Below are 17,639 nucleotides of genomic sequence, written 5' to 3'. Positions count from 1 at the left end.
AGCCACATGACCACGGAAGCGTCTTCGGACAGCGCTGGCTCTTCGGCTTAGAAATGGAGATGAGCACCACACCCTAGAGTCGGACACGACTGGTTGGGGATACCTTTACCTTTTATGTTAACAACAAAACCTTAACCTTGGTAGCTTATTAGCAGCCAAATGCAGTTCTTTTTAGCAAAGGTATGATATCATGTCCAGAGGAGGCCCCTGCACCAGCTGCAACTTCTGGACCAAGTCCAAGAGTAACCCCACATAGAGTGCATTACAATATTCCAGTCTTGAGGTTACTAATGACTGAACTGCCATAGCCAAGCTATCACAGTCCAGGAATGGCTGTAACTGGCGTACCAGCCAAAGCTGGTAAAAGGCACTTCCAAGGCTACTTGAGCTTTCAGTGACAAAGATGATTCAGGAGCACCCTCAAACTACATATCTGTTTCTTTAGAGGGAGTGCAGCCCTGTTCTGTACAGGCAACTGTCCTATGTACTGGACCCATCACTCGCCTACCCACGGTGCTTCCATCTTGCCAGGATTCTAATGTAGAATTGTCCCTGTTCTAAAGGAAGGTTATAGTTCAAATGCTTGCCGGCTTGCCAAAGATCTTCTGTAGACTGATTTATCAGATAACATTCTGCCCCCCCGCGCCCCCCCCATCTACCAGTTACTGTCTGTCCTATAGATTACACCTATAATAAAGAAGTCTGATGTAAACAAAGACTAGTTTTAGAATCTGGGCAGCATCTCTTAAACATGGTCCTATCATTTGGCACTGGAACTTTTTTTTATAGCCTAATAATAAAATCACTTTCTTAAAAGTAGTCTAGAAGGAATTCCTACTGTTTTGTTTCTAATTCTGTTTTAATGCTCCAGAAATGGTTTTCCCTGAGGGTGACCAGATGCAATCAGTCATGCTCCTGTACTTCCTTTAAAAGTTGTATGGAAGTAGGGATGTCAGAGAAATCCGCTGCGGATTCAAATGAGGCTGGATTCTTTGGAATCCGGCCTCAAGAATCTGCAGCGGATCAGTACCACTTACCTCCGCTCCAGGAGAACTGGAGGCGGAACAGCACTCAGCTGCTGCTTGCCAGCCAGAGCCATTTGCCTCTTCCCTGTCCCTGCCAATTGCCATGTCTTTAAAAAAAAAAAAAGGCAATCAGGAGGATGTGCCCATAGACTTATATGCAAATAAATAAGAATTTGAATGAGATGCAAAATTAGAACAATCACATTTATAAAATAGAAATGCACAGGATTTGTAAAGAATAATAGTACAAAGTTGCAGAAATGTCCACATGAGAAACCCTAACTGATAAGGTTCTTTGTAAATAACAACTGCATCTGAAAGTCTGCAAGGTCTGTTGAAGACTAAACTGAAAGATGCCTAACCTTTAGCTGGTCTCTGAACTTGTTTCCACAAAATCCTTGCCAGGAGCCAAATTGTAAGTGTACGTCAGCGATCTTATATGAGTACAATAACAAGTATGATAACACTTTTGCAATTTCTCAAAACTGGCAATGGTATTAAACTTTTCATGTAGCCAGCGTTCAAAATTTGCAGTTAAGAACTCCTGTAAAAAAGGAGCCAAATTATAAAGCAGTCTTCAGGTGGCTTATTAACGGCCTTGCGATTGTGCGAACCAGCCCAGTGTGGTTTGTCTGAGGTCACCTAATGTGTTCATGGGCGAGCCAGAATTTGAACTTGGGCTTCCTGATTCATAGCTTGGTCACTTAGCCACTACAGTTTACCAGCTTTCTCTTTATTTGAGCCATGCTGTTCTAAAAGAAGTATTAATTCAAAACTGAAAAGGAAAGCATGCATTAACGTATAGTACTACATCATGTAGTTTATGTTAATGTTAATTTGCTTTTTCCAAAACCACAGCATTTTATGCATGGTGGACTCATTTCTAATCTTGGGGAATTTCCATAGACTATGCTCTTACAAAGTTCCCACACTGTGCACTGGAGAAATGTAAAAGAGATTGTATTCTTGATTAGGAGATGTGACATCCCCCTGTGTGTATTTTAAGGTAAGATGTTTATATCATATTTCAGATATTACTTTGCTTTTCTTGCCTTGAATATAGAAAACAGATCGAGCCAAAAGATTTGAATTCTTGCTGAAGCAGACCGAACTTTTTGCACATTTTATTCAACCTGCAGCCCAGAAATCACCAACATCTCCCCTAAAAGTGAAACTTGGGCGACCACGAGTAAAGAAGGATGAAAAGCAGAGCTTGCTTTCAGCTGGGGAGTATGTTTTCTTTCTTCGTTAAAAAAAAATATGTTAAATTTTAAATTACTGCTGGCAGCTTAAATCTTATTACGTGCATTTTATATGATATATGGAGGTAGGAAACATGCAGTTCAAGTACTATATAGCTCTTAATAATGGCTCAGAATGCTTGAACAAATACGTTACGTTGGTGATCTGCTTTATGTGCAAACCTGTGTCCCGTTATGTATTGTAATCCCATTAAAGTTAATGGGTAATGGTGCATAATTGGTTGCAGGATGACAACCTTAAATATATTCCCTAATTGTTTGGAATCAGATTGTTTGATTTTTTCTAATTGTTGTTTCAAAAGTGTTTTCTTGTTTGTATATAATAAAACATTTTTAATTGAAATATTTCATTTTAATATTGCTTCCATGTGTCTTTTGTATGATGTAGTGATTCTTTGGCTACAGTTAACGTCTGTCATCAATACAATCTTCTAGGGGGTCTGCCATATATTATATGGCATAAGGATATATGTATGAAATCAAACAAGAGACTGAAATTGGGACCCAAACAAAATTTGGAGTTAGTCTGTAAATGATGGCTTAAGATGAGGCTCTGATCCTGCAGTATCTTGAACAAATGTAGACCTCATTACATTTCTCACTGGGGGGTAAACATGTATCTGGCTGTGGCACTTCAAATTGCAGGTGGGGAGTTCATGTAGTACAAAAAAACACAAAAAACACCACACATGGGAGAAGAGCATGTTGGAGAAAAGGCTTGACCAGAACCCTTCTCACTTATATGTTAATTGTGTGTGTGTGTGTGTGTATACACACGCAGAAGCATTCAACCATATGAGCCCCCATTGGTAGTCGGACAGCACAGATACATGTTCACCATCTTAGTGAAAATCATTCCCCAGTTATAGCAGTAAACATGCATTTGTGTTTCAGGTTAGGTTTGGCCTCTCAAAAGTAGTTAGCAAAAGTTAGCTTCCTCATTGCCAGCTTTGGAAAGTGAATTGTGGCCATAGCAGGAAAAGGTGATCCATATATTTTCATTTCATTTCTTTCATTTCTGTATCGCCCAATAGCCAAAGCTCCCTGGGCAGTTCACAAAAATTACAACCCAAAACACAACTTACAAATATAATATGTAATCTGTAACATACAAAATTTAAAACAGTTAAAAACAGTTAGAATAAAAAACTGGGACCCGATAAAACAACTGACATTAAAACCTCCATCATATATGAGGAGGGCAGGACACCAGATTACAGAGATGGTATACAAAAAGGTCCTTGCTGAAAATACTTCTTGTGCTCATGTACTTTAGTTTCTTCCCTTATTTTGCAGTTATCGCCACAGGCGCACGGAGCAAGAGGAGGATGAAGAGCTACTTTCCGAGAGTCGCAAAACCTCAAATGTCTGTACTCGATTTGAGGAATCTCCTTCTTGTTAGTACATTCATTGAAATCTTTCTCCATTTGCTTAGATTTGTTAAAAAAAAATCATTGTTTTTCAAGTGTATAAATAACAAAGGGGCATGTTTATGTTTTTGCAGATGTTAAAGGAGGAACGTTACGAGATTATCAGGTTAGGGGGTTGAACTGGATGATCTCCTTGTACGAAAATGGCGTGAATGGCATTTTGGCAGATGAAATGGTAAAAAGCTCACTTTTGGGATGTATTTTTGGGATGGGAACAAGGTGTGTGTTCCTTGGAAATATATTATTCCCAAGGGTGAAACATAAATCATGGAGATTAGATCATTATTTAGCGTATGGCACACATTGCCAGGGAGTCTACAATGTTTTTACACGGTAGACGTTCTGGCGCCGGTAGTTGCTGGTCTTTGTTGCACTGATGCACCACAGAGGGCGAGCTAGCTTTGCATCAGCTGGCCAGCAGCGTTCTTAGGGAAGTCGGCTCAACTGGGCTTTTTCTTCACCGCTTCCCCGCCGATCACGTCCAGGGAGATCCAGCACCAGTTCCTGCTCCCCGCATAGAGTGCTGCCAGCATTCCCCCCCCCCCCCCAAAATGGGGGTACTTATTTATCTACTCGCAGATGGTATGCTTTCGAATTGCTAGGTGGGCAGGAGCTAGGGATGAAATGACGGGAGCTCACTTCCATCACACGGAGCTGGGCTCGAACCGTCGGCGTGTTGACCATTTCTGGCTGGCAAACTCCAGCGTTATTAAGCCGCTGTGCCACCCGCGTCCCCTATGGAGATTAGAGTATGTTATATATAGATAAGTGAAGGCCTGGGGAAAAAAAGGAGACTTTTTTTCTGTCTTTTTCCAAAGACCGTTTTTGTTTTTTTCTGAAAAATTGATCCGCTTTGGATTATGTAATATTTTCTTTTAGAATTTAAGACGAAGTATTTCTGTATTGTTACCCAGCCTTTACTCCCCCATAAATGATTTCTAAAAACCTATATAATAAGAACACTTTTATAGAAAGACTAGAGATTTAAAACGTCTAGAAATAATGAAGCCATGAGGGAAAATGTTTTTTAATACTCTCTGTAAGGTTCCCAGCATAGTTAGGTTTTTCATTCCTTATTAAAATTATTGATCTAAAGTATATTTTATTGATAGACATTTATGCTCAGTTTCTCTACGTGTGAGTTGAGTCACCATTGTGCATTCTTGACAGTAAATGTGCATTCTTGACAGCTTGGGTTTTGTTCTATAGAGTCTTGTGTTTCTGATGCTGTAGCAGTCATTTAATGTAGTTCTAATCTATTCAGACAATAATTATAAATTTACTAACTTAGTTTACTTTTAAACGTTTTAAAATAGAATGATAATTTTGTGAACAAACTAAGTCATATATAACATAATTAGGAACAGAAAGGGAGCTTTATGTTCCTAAAGCAGCCCTTCCCAACTTGGTGCCCTCCGGATGTTTTGGACTACAGTGCCCAGTATTCCTGACCATTGGCCATGCTGCCTGAGGGTGATGGGAGCTGAAGTCTAAAACGTTTGGAGGGCACCAGGTTGGGGAAGACTGTCTTAAAACAACAAAGTGACCTTAGATTTGTAAAGAGCACTAAAAAAATATGTATGTATTTTATTGCTGTGAGCTGCCCTGGGAGGGCTTTTGCCCTGAAAGGTGGCCAAGGAAACTTTTTAAATAAAAAATGATTAAATAAAAATAAGTATTGCTTATTTTTAAATTTTTCTGAAAAGTCTGTTTTTTCCAGGGAAAAAATGGCCTCAAAATTTTCCCCATGGCCTCAAAATTTTCAGAAATTGTACATCTCTAGTTATATACCAAGTGGAAGAATTAGTTCTGAATCCGAATGCAGCTCTCACTGAAGTCAGTGGTCACAAGCCAGATGTGTGCATGTATTGGAACATCTTATCAGTAGCTCTTTTGTCAAATCTCCAAACTACTTTTCAAAGTTGCTTGAATTTAAGTAGTGGCTGTAGGCTACGATACACATTCTCCATACTCCATGGTAATTCAGTTGGTTTTAATATAGCCTTACAAATAAATCTGGAATTTAACTACCTCATAAATTATTGGTCATTTGAAATAAGAGTTTTTATCCATCTCAATTATCGTGCAGCTACTACTAATATCACTGGAGTTTCTCATGACTTTTGTGATTCCTAATAAACCAAGTGACATTCAGATGAAATTGGCAAGATAGGAATCTGAATCTTTGGAGATGCGTGTAGGAGGACCACTTTTCCCATACAAGCTTGCCCACCTATTGAGAGAATCTTCCCCAGAAATATGTTAAGTTCAGACAAGGGTGAGGGTCTTTTTGTTGGCTGCACCTAGACTCTGAAATTCCCTTCTGAGGGAAGCTTGCCTTGCCTCCTCTCTAGTGGCTTTCTGCATGTTGGAAAAAACTTCCTTTTGGGTCTGTGATTTGCTTCTGTATTGAATGTGGGTTGTGTTCTGTTTGTTTTCTGCTGCTGTTTGAGTGTTATTGTATTATAAGCATTGAGCACTACCCAACATTTCCCAAGTGCCAGTGGGACCTACTGTTTGCACAATGGGGATTTAGTGCGTCAGACAGGAATCGGAAACTAGAGGAAACATTTGTTTCTGGAACAGGGCAGGTCAGCAGAGCTCGCATAATGGAGCTCTGCCAACCTGTTTTAATCTGGAAACAAGTGTTTCTGCTTGTTTCAGGACTTGCTTATTTGAAGTGCTAAATCCCTGTTGTGCAAATTGTGGGTCTTGCTTCCACAGCAGAATCGGTGGGAATGCAGTGCCCCATTGGATACTACCCATTGTTTTAAACTGTTAGTTTATTATTTTATCTTGTTAGCTGCCTTGAGCTCTCTAGTGAAAGGCAGGGTAACAGTGTTTAAAAGAAATAGTAAATAAAAAGCAAATACATAGAGGTTTAGATAAATTTATGGAGGATATGTCTAGCTATGATGGCTAGAAATGCCTTGTGCATGTTATTTATTATGTGTCGCTTCCTCTTCCCCTTACATTCCTTTTTTCTTGTGTACTGTGTCTTATTAGATTGTTAGCCTCCAGGCAGCAATTGTCTTTTCTTTTAATCTCTGTACAGCTCTTAGAAAATCGTAGGTACTTTATAAGTGTGAAATAATAACAACAACAATAATAATATTTTGAGACTCCTTGAGAAAAGTAGGCTAAGTAAAGCTTCTGGTAGTCCACTTGCCCACTTATACGTATGTTAATTATTTTCTGTTAAATGACCAGGCAGACAGGAAAAAAACCCAACTGATGCCCAATTCTAAAACAGCTTTCCTGTCTGATTGTCTGTATGTGATTGTTACTTGCCCTGGGTGATGACAGGAATGGTTGTTTACAAGACTGCTAATAGGATTACTATAGAATAAATGGGTTGTGGGCCGCTGCCTAAGGGTACATCCATATCTTACTAAAATGAATAGAAAATATTCCATTGATGTTACTGGTGGTAGATTGTGCCGCAGGAGGGTGGGCACGGGTCCAATTCAGACAAAATGAACTCAGTCGAATAAACCGTGGTTCATTAGAGTGAAAACACCCCTCCCCTTATTTATTTATTTACATCATTTATATACCACTCCACATCTAAAGAGATTCCGGAATGGTGAACAATAAAAGATAAAAGGAATAAAACACAATATTAACAGTTTTAACAAAATTAACAATTTTATAAACAGGGTACCAATAAAAGGCTTGTTGAAAGAAAAATGTCTTGAGCAGGCGCCAGAAACAAAACAATGCTGTTGCCTGCCTGACATCTGACATCCAGAGGTAGAGAGTTCCACAGAAAGGGAGCCAACAGGCTCTGCCGCTGTGGATTCCAACGAGGCTGTAGGGTCATGTGGAACCATCAGGAGAGCCTCATCTGATGACGTACGTGACGGGGCAGGTTGTTAAGGGAGAAGGCGCTCTCACAAATATCCTGGTCCCAAGTTGCTTAGGGTTTTATATACTGGTAACAAAACTTTAAACCTAGCCCGGTAACGAATAGGCAGCCAGTGCAGTTCCCTCAGCAAAGGAGTTACATGCTGAAAAGGGGCAGCTTCTGATAACGGCAAAGTTCCTGCATTCTGCACTAGAGTGCGTTGCAGTAATCCAGTCTTGAGGTTACTAGTACCTCTTCCACTGTGGCCAAGCTATCCCTGTCTAGGAGAGGCTGTAGCCGGCATGCCAGATGGAGTTGGTAGATGGCACTCTCCGCCACTATGGCAACTTGGGTCTTCAGTGACAATGATTGCTCCCAGAGGATCCCCAGACCATGAACCTGATCTTTCAAAGGGAGTGCAACCTCATCCAAACCAGCCAGCAAGCCTTTCTCCCGGACTTGGGAACCACTCACCCTTCCCTTCTCCGGCATGCCATAATATAAAACTTCTGAGTTTGTTGATCTGATCCAGGTTTCATATCCTGGTTTATAATTTGCGATTAATAAACAATAGTTTCCTAGTTCAGATGTAATGGGAAACTGCCTTAACACATTCTGGAAGTATTCTGTTATGGCTGGCAAGGGAAGAGGAGGAGGCAGTGCCAGGGCATAATGCTCATTTGCTGGGAGAGCAGAAAGGAGCATCAGGGGTGATCTTTGCGTCTGGCCTCCTTTCTGTTTCTTTTCTCACTAGATGCATTATTGTACACATCTAGTGGAGTCGCAGGGATAGGAGCTTGGAGGCTTCAGAATGTTGCAGATCCTTGATGCCTCCCTTTCCTGCCCCCTTCCCCCTCATTTGCATCCTTGGAGCTCCTTGGAGCCGCAGTGTTCTTTCCTCGTGGGGTGGGGGTAGGGAGACACACTCATTCACATCTCCCCTTCTGTGGTTCTACTGTTGTCTACAGCCACAGAAGGGGAACTCCAAAATATCTGTGGTCCCTGGGATGCTCTTCCAGGGACCATAGGATTGCTCCCTAAGTCTGTTTATTTATGTGGAAATAGAATGGGCAAGTCAGAGGAAGTAAGTCATCAAGACTAGCCCACCTTTAGCAATTCCTATTCTTTTTTAGGCTGTGCGTTTCTTCATGTAGAAAATTAACAAGACGGCAGGTATCTCAAAGAGCCAAGGAATAACAGTTCTGTATAATTTAAGGAAAAAATGCATAATGCATAGCAGTAGTACAGACTGAGGCTCAAATATTCAGTTGCAACATGTCTCAGAGCAAAGTGTAATTAAAATCTTCATTCTCTATAATATTTCTTGTGTATTACAGAGGAATGCTTATGGGAAGCTGTAGTTTTATTGTCTAAAAACAAACTCTAGTCACAGTTGTAATTTGCATATTGCAATATATTGAAATTATGGCAGGTATTTGTTCCATAGATCGTACTGTGTAGACTTTTCCATGTGCTATTATAAATGGAAATTAGTTCAGTACCGCTAAAAATGATACATAACTTTAAATAATTTTTAAACATCTGTTGTAGGGTTTAGGAAAGACATTGCAAACTATTGCATTACTGGGCTATCTGAAGCATTATCGAAACATTCCTGGGCCACACATGGTATTGGTCCCAAAATCGACTTTGCACAACTGGATGAATGAATTTAAACGCTGGGTTCCAACATTACGTGCTGTCTGTCTCATTGGAGACAAGGATGCTAGAGTAAGTAGCATCAGTTAAACAGTGATTTGCTTTGCAGGTCAGCAGAGTGTAAGATTACTAATTGTTTAGTCCATCAGTACAATCTGCATGGATTTGCATGAGAGAAAACACTTGTTCTAAAAGAAATAGCATACTTTGTTTTAAAATGATGCATGCATGTGTCATACTTAGAATAATCTGAGAAGAGACATTCCCTACACAGGCAGAAATGTCTTTTCCCATTTTGACTAAGATTTCTTTACTAGGGTGATAGCCCTAATATTATCCTTATGGAACTTCATGTTCTTTGTTTTTTTCTGCTTTTTACTTTGTTCTTGCAAAGCTCTTTTCCTGATATTGGTAGATGACTGTGGCAACAGCCTGTAAAGGCACAATCCTATGCATGTTCAGACAGAACAAGTCCTTCAACTCCCAGCATTCCCCAGCCAGCCATGCTGGCTGGGGAATGCTGGGAGTTGTAGTATTTTTTTTTTGTCTAAACAGGAATAGGATTGTGCTTTTAATGGGATTGGTGGCTCTGTCTTACTTATCTAAAAGTGTTTACCATGTTCATTTTTTCATTAGGCTGCTTTCATTCGTGATGTTATGATGCCAGGAGAATGGGACGTGTGTGTGACCTCTTACGAAATGGTAATTAAAGAGAAGTCTGTTTTCAAAAAATTTAACTGGAGGTATCTGGTGATTGATGAAGCCCACCGAATAAAGAATGAAAAATCTAAGGTAAGCTTCAGTTTTATTTCTGTAGGTACCTAATCCATAATACTAGAATAGTGCATACCTGGAAAAAACCTGACAACTTTTGCAGGGAAAGAAAACTTTTTGGTACAGAAACTGAGAAGGGTGTCTTACCAAATACTTCCTTTTAGAATGGCAGGAAAAAAGATTAGAGTGGAATGTAAAAACAATAACTGTTACATCTGATTTATGCATATTGTTTGTGATTCTGTATTAGGAATTTTTGGTAGCCTGGAGCTTCATTTTGAGATATTTGGTAATACCATTTGTAAAAATATATCTTCAGGTGTACTGCTAATAAGTGCTCTTCCAAAATTTTCCTAGCTATCCGAGATTGTTCGTGAGTTCAAAACAACAAATCGGTTGCTACTAACAGGAACTCCCCTACAGAATAATCTTCATGAGCTATGGGCATTGCTCAATTTCCTTTTACCTGATGTCTTCAATTCTGCAGAGGTGAGATTGGATTTGCATTAAAATCATTAAAAAAAACCCCACACATTTTATGGTAACCTAAGCCCTATTCAGGCATTCTGATTCTGTGTTTGGGGAAACACATGAGCAGAGGGAGTGCACAAGCCCCTCCCTCTTGCTCAACACGTTCGATGTCTTGAACTCATGGAAGGTGGCTTTCTGAAGAGGAGAGCCTCCTGAATCCGTGAAGGCTCTCCACATGATTCAGAACACCGATTTTTCCAGTGTTCTGAATCACATGGAGAGCCTCCATGGATACAGGAGGCTCTTCTCTTCAGGAAGTTGCCCTCTGTGTGTAGAGGGTGATGAACGTGATGATGGAGGGGGCAGGGCTAGTACCCTCCCTCTGTTTGCATGGTTACACAGAATCAGAACGTCTGCATAGAGCTGTAGTTTGTATCAAAAGCATTCAAACTGATTCTATGTTTTGTTACGATGGTTTACAATATAAGAGAGATAATAATGAATGGGGAACGGAGAGAGGACAATGGTGTCTTAATGTTGAATTCTCCCTTCCCTCTGTATTATGTCTAACAAACTTACTTGTGCCCTTATATCATCACATTGTGTGTGTTCCCCACCTCTTCTGGTGGTAGCCAATATTTACATTTGTGGCAAGAACAGAGTAATGTCAGGGTATGTTTTACAACATATTATAGGAGGGAAGTACTTGACAAGAGTATACTGTTTTCAGTGGCAGCTAGGGATGTACGAAAGTGACTTACCTTTTCGTGGATTCTGTTCATGGTGGGGGGGGGGGAGGCGTTCCGTCCCTCCCCCCGGAATCCTTGACGGGGGGAGGCGATCCGGTCCTCCCCCCCGGAATTCTCGATGGCCGGCTGTGCTCCGCGGCGGCTCAGCGGCGCAGCCAGCCAGGCCCAGGCCAGGGCCGTCCGCAGCCGGATTTCCGGCTGCGGAGGGCTCTGGGAGCAACAACAACAACAACAAAACGCGTATGCAAATGGTGGTGGCTATGGCCGCCGCCATTTGCGTTCCTTATTTTTCGCTGTCTTAGTCTGCGTCAATATTTATGTAGATTAAGACGAAGAAAAGAAAGGGGAATGCAAATAGCGTAGTGGGTGCTATTTGCGTTCCCCTTTCTTTTCTTCGTCTTAGTCTACATAAATATTGATGTAGACTAAGATGGCGAAAAATAAGGAATGCAAATGGCGGCGGCCGTAGCTGCTGCCATTTGCGTACACGTTTAGCCTATCATGTCTATGGGGGGGGGGGGGAGACACAGACTACAAATGGCGGTGGCGGCAGCCGTTCGGAAGACCAGCTGCCACCGCTGAAGCTGCCGCTGGAGCTGCCGCCGTCCGGAACATCCGCCCCAGGTAAGTCTCGTCCCGGGGGGGATCCACGGAGGGGGTGGCAGGCTGTTCCGCAGTGGATTTCGGGGAGCCGAATGCACTGGCATTTGGCCTCACCGAAATCTGTCGCGGAATTCTCTGACATCCCTAGTGGCAGCAGCATGTTTCTTTTAACATGTAGTTCTGTCCTAACATTTCTACTTGAGCTAACAAGTGCTGGTGACTTATGAAATTACAACAGCAACAATAATAATATTCACCTACAGGACTTTGACTCATGGTTTGACACTAAAAATTGTCTTGGTGATCAGAAACTTGTGGAGAGACTTCATGCAGTAAGTATAATGACATTTCTTGCTAGAGCAAATGTACTGACTCCTCCTCTTCCGGTGTCTGTAGTGATACAGTATGAACCAAGATTTGTTGAGTTCATTTGTTTGCATCTTATTTAGTGTAGGTGTGTGTGTGTGATCCCCCTGCAGAAGCAAGGCATCCAGTTATTTATATTAGGTACTTGGCAAATGCTTTTAAAGTTTCACCAATCCAGGTATAGGGAGGAGTCTTCAGACTTCACTTTAACGAGCTCTGATGTCAAGGTAATTGGGAGGGAATGCCATTCTCTGCAAGGGACCTGATGTTTTTGTGTCTGTTATTGGCCCAAGAAATGCCATAGGAAATGACAACCTTTCTGAAAATGCTCAGGCATTCTGCATGGGCTCAGTAGCTCTGCTTGAAATTTATTTTTCATTCTCAAGGTAGCCACAGCAAAACTGATTAGAAAGAGTTATCATAAGAGCAGTGTAAGGAAGCTATGCCATTGGCAGAATAAATACTAAAGCACTGAGTATGTGAACGCAAAAACTGTTGGATTTCAGGTTTTGAAGCCATTTTTGTTACGGCGCATAAAAGCTGAAGTGGAAAAGAGCTTGCCTCCTAAAAAAGAAGTAAAAATTTATCTGGGACTCAGCAAAATGCAGAGGGAATGGTAAGATGCTTTTTTCTTTCACTTAAAATTGGTCTGCTATGCTGTGGTAGCATAGTGATTATAAACTGTAAACAGGGAAGTCCCAGTTGAAACATAAGCCTAACTTGACCTATACATTCACTACATCTGCAGTCATATACCCACTCATCTGGGGGTAAGTCACACTGAACTCGGTATGTCTTACTTCTGAATATGTATGTATGTATGTGTGTATATATATATATATATATATATATATATAGGATTACACTGCAAATGGCTTTGGACAAGTTATAACTCAGGCCCAGGTCCCTCCTCCCCTTCCCACCCTAGTCTCCAATATAGGGATAATAGTACTGGCCTACCTTATAGGACTGGGGTAAGCATTATTGAGATAATGTGTATGAAGTACTTGAAATGTGGTATATAAATGCTAAGTATCATTGCCAAGATAGATGAATGCAACTAAATATATTATTTGGAGAAAGTTCCCTATGTTCTGCCTCTGTGTTGTAGTCAGAGCATGCCAGAGAAATAGAGGGCAAAAACTTGGTTTGGGGTTGGGTGGAAGAATTGCTTTAAAAACTATATAAGTGTATATCTATATATATAAATACAAGATTTCTAGCCCACTTTTTAGAGTACATACCCTCCCAAGGCAGTTTACAACAAATCAATACAATGTAACATTTTTAACGCAAGCCATTTTCTTGGAATTCCATCTTAAAGCTAAGGGCTAATTAAAGCTAATCTTAAAGCTAATCTAGTAAAGTTAGAGGGAAAGAGGGTCAGTGTCAGTTTTGCATATAAAGGCGGCAGATTGTGATTTAATTAATTAACCCACAATTTGCCAGGTTGTGTCCCACATAGAAGCCACTGCCAGTTTCCATAATCATTCTCCAGTCAGCCCGATCATAGGTTGCGTAATGTGCGAACGCCCACATTATGGGTTATTCGTGGGTTAAATAACCCAAAGTTAACCTATGATTAGTGCTTAGGTTAACTTTGGGTTGTTTAACCCCAAATGACCCATAGTGCCTGGATATGAGTGGTTGTCATGTAACAATCTGATCCGATCAGAGGTTGATTATGCAAACTGGAAGTGGATTGCACACAGCATGCAACCCAGCAAATCATGGATTAATTGTGTAGAGATGAATGTTCTTCCTTAACCCAGGAATTGGCTTTGGAATTTGTGAGGGGAGAGGTCTGCCACTTGGCCATCCAGCTTCAGTAGCTGTGGGCAGGGTCTGTGCTTGGCTGGCGCTGATGTGGAAGCCTACGTCTCACTAAGGCTGTATAGCAGGGTATTCTGTTGATGCTTGGCCCATGGTAGCCCTTCAGGATAAACCTGGCTGGGAACAGAAGGATGTGCCCCATTAGATTGTGCAGAAATTTGTTGGCGTGCGTCCTGCCTCCCTACTGGTATGTGCAGTCCTCTCTCCAACATCTGTCAAGTTTGTTGGGTGTTCAGAAGCGCTGAAGACTCCCTTGAGTTCGTTAGAATCAGATTTTAGAGAAAAAGCAAATAATCTTAATGCTGCAGATCTTATTCCAGTAAATAGCACTTGCTTCTGAGTAAATGTATATACGACTGGGATGTAGATGTCTGAGACTCTTTTATATTTCACGTGTCCAAACTTTAATGACAAAAGTTTGTTTTTAAATTGTTGAATAACCTTTTAGGTATACCAAAATTCTGATGAAAGATATTGACATCCTAAATTCCGCTGGAAAAATGGATAAGATGCGGTTGTTGAACATTCTGATGCAGCTGCGGAAGTGTTGTAATCACCCATACCTGTTTGATGGTGCTGAACCCGGCCCTCCCTACACCACTGATACTCATCTTGTGACCAACAGTGGTAAAATGGTTGCTCTGGACAAATTATTATCAAAACTCAAAGAACAGGGTAAGAAGGGCCTATCGTGAACAGCTGTCAGTGTAGAAATCTACCCATTACCTTTACCCTGCTAAAACAGGGTGGCCTAAAGGGATTCTCCAAAAGCACCTTTCACCGCAGAATTTACACAGAAGTAGACCTACTGCATAGTCCTCCCATGACGTTGTTGTTTTCTGTCACCGACATAATGTCCACAAATTTCAGCCTCTTACCACTTACTGTTTTCTTTCTAGAAAAAATCCCCAACATGAGGCATAAAATATCCCCAGAATCTATTGATGTTGCCATTGGGGTGTCTTTATGTCCTCGATACCAGGCAATGTACCAGGAATATAGCAGTGGCCCATGGATTTTCCAAAGGAAACTGGGCTAGAGAAGCAGTCTTAAGTACTCTAGGTGTCAGTAGCTTGACACAAACCATTTCATTGGGAAATGCTTACCTCACCAGAGACCAATTTGTTATCGGGGTAGAAAAATAGCTCACAGTAGCAAAAAAACCCTTAGTAATAAAAGTTTTACCGTGACAGTTTATGATACTTTTCTAATATTTTGAGTTTATAATATACATCTTTTGACACTACGGACACATGTTTGTTGGTGGGGGCATTTTGCCAACCTAGGATACGTTGGAAAATGTCTTGAGGATATACACATATGTATATTTGTGTATATTCTTTACAATCACTGCATGAGGGTTAATGTAATGTTGCACTGGTGACAAGCCCTGCCATCTCTGTAGAGTGTGTGGGGGCTAATCTCCAGCAATAGACAGTCCATAGTGTGATGTGCAGTGTGTCTGCCTACACACTGACACACATTGCCTCTTCCCAAGGGCCCCCAAAATAGATACATAACAGGGTGAACTTCAAAGGATGAGAAACGGTGGGAGAGGGAATGAACAAGGGATGGAACGGACAGGATCTGGCAATGAGAAGGTCAGTGTTACCACTGTGGCTTTTGGGGTTGGAGCGTATGAGACTAGGAGATTCCAGTGGAGCAGCTCAAGATGGAGAAGCCAGGCTTGGGTGTGTGGAAAAATAGAGAGGGTGGAGAACTTAGTTTGGACCACATTTTTAAGCAAACTGACCTAATTCACTCTTCCTGGACTAATATGCTGATCCGAACACAGTTACCCTTTAGACTGCATCCTTTTCTGAATTTTGTGATGCAGTTTGCTGCTCAAATTGTGTACAAAAATGTGTAAGAGAAAGTTGTTTATGAAAAAATGCAAATGTTTAGTCTTTTTGTTTTTAATCTACAGACTGATATGGAATTTGGGCAGAATCGACTTCTAAAACAAGCAAAACTGATACCAGATATACATTCAGTTCCAGATTTCTTCATAATTTTGGAGTTAGATGCATTGAAATCTATGGGACTTGTTAGTCATGACTATCTTAACCCCTATTGATTTCAATGGGTCTGCTCCGATTATGAAGACATCTGGAACCATTGGCTGATTTGTCTGGCCCTAGGCAAGGGACTATAGGAACTGAGAGAGCGTAGCTTCTTTTTGAGAGAGGGAAAAGCAGTTTCAGAAGGAGTACGAGAAAGGAAAAAGTTAAGTAGAGAGGCAGTACATGAAAATGAGACAGAACTTCTATTTGATACAGGTGATTCTCATATCAGCCTGATAAAATATACTCCTATAATTTGTGTCCCAGGTTCCAGAGTTCTTGTTTTTAGCCAGATGACCCGTTTATTGGATATACTAGAAGATTATTGTATGTGGCGTGGCTATGAGTATTGCCGTTTAGATGGGCAGACACCACATGAAGAGAGAGAGGTGAGAAGGATTTATATACTCAGTGGAATTTTCATTCTATTCTGTCCTGAAGGGAGGTGGGAGCATGGGCAATAGCTGTCCAGTGACTCTTATAGAGTGACTAGTCATTTCTCCACTGGCATTTACACTTCCTGAGATGCCAGCTTGCCAAATAAGGCTTTTTGTGTGTGTGGCAGGGCTTATAAACAGAGATTGATCCAGGATTATTGAATAGTCTCTTGAGTTTTTCATGTCATTCAGTCTTCTGATTTGAGTTGAAACCACCATTTGAAGGGAAAATAAGTGGAAGGTCTGTTTACAAAGGGTACCAGCGAGAATCAACAATATTGCTAGAAGATATCAGTAATTCACTGGCTGGTGTTCAAATAACTTGTAGCACTGTTGACGGTATTGAAGGAAATCATTTTGATTCAGTGTTCATATTTGGCTGAGCAGATTTTCATGTAGTTAGCTTGATTTTTTAATCTCCATTGAAAGTATTATTTTCATGAAATCTCTGCTATTTTTTTTTTAAAACTTTTTAGGAAGCAATAGACACCTTTAATGCGCCCAACAGTAGAAAGTTTGTTTTTATGTTGAGTACAAGAGCTGGAGGCCTGGGGATTAATTTAGCAACAGCTGATGTTGTTATCCTCTATGACTCTGACTGGAACCCACAGGTTGATCTGCAAGCGATGGTAAGCATTCTTTTAGTACATCTCAAGCTGTGTTTCTTTTGAGTTCTTACTCCAAAGACATCAGGTTACTCAGTACTGGGATAGGCTCTGACTGTGTAGCTGAGAGACAGGCTTGGGAATAACCTCCTTGAGAGCCACAGGAATCTTCCTTGATGAGAAGGAGGCTTTGACTTGGCTCACCTCACCAGAGACCGATTTGTTATCGGGGTAGAAAAATAGCCCACAAAGTTTTACCTCGACAGTTTATGATACTTTTCTAATATTTTGAGTTTATAATACACATTTTTTGACACTATGGACACATGTTTGTTGGTGGGGGCATTTGCCACCCCAGGATATGTTGAAAAGTGCCTTGGGGATATACACATATGTATATTTGTGTATATTCTTTACAATCACTGCATGACGGTTAATGTAATGTTGCGTTGGTGACAAGCCCTGCCATCTCTGTAGAATGGGTGGGGGCTAATCTCCAGCAATAGACAGTCCAT

General features: G+C 40.9%; 1 protein-coding gene across 1 annotated transcript in view; it reads left to right on the top strand.

The window, feature by feature from the left end:
• Positions 1-17,639, top strand: part of SMARCA1 (SNF2 related chromatin remodeling ATPase 1) — a 57,955-nt gene that overhangs the window by 15,530 nt on the left and 24,786 nt on the right. Inside the window, exons 3-13 of the mRNA XM_084814085.1 lie at positions 2,089-2,255; positions 3,584-3,684; positions 3,792-3,892; positions 9,116-9,295; positions 9,860-10,015; positions 10,355-10,486; positions 12,084-12,152; positions 12,693-12,802; positions 14,468-14,694; positions 16,350-16,471; positions 16,996-17,148. Of these exons, the coding sequence (XP_084670211.1) occupies positions 2,089-2,255; positions 3,584-3,684; positions 3,792-3,892; positions 9,116-9,295; positions 9,860-10,015; positions 10,355-10,486; positions 12,084-12,152; positions 12,693-12,802; positions 14,468-14,694; positions 16,350-16,471; positions 16,996-17,148 (1,518 nt within the window). The remainder of the gene's footprint in view (positions 1-2,088; positions 2,256-3,583; positions 3,685-3,791; positions 3,893-9,115; positions 9,296-9,859; positions 10,016-10,354; positions 10,487-12,083; positions 12,153-12,692; positions 12,803-14,467; positions 14,695-16,349; positions 16,472-16,995; positions 17,149-17,639) is intronic.

This window comes from Heloderma suspectum, chromosome 9, assembly GCF_057233095.1.
Source record: "Heloderma suspectum isolate Gila_16-S chromosome 9, 16-S_ref, whole genome shotgun sequence".
Lineage (NCBI taxonomy): Eukaryota > Metazoa > Chordata > Lepidosauria > Squamata > Helodermatidae > Heloderma > Heloderma suspectum.
Note: the sequence above shows the minus strand (reverse complement) of the source record. Positions and strands in the feature narration are given on the sequence as shown.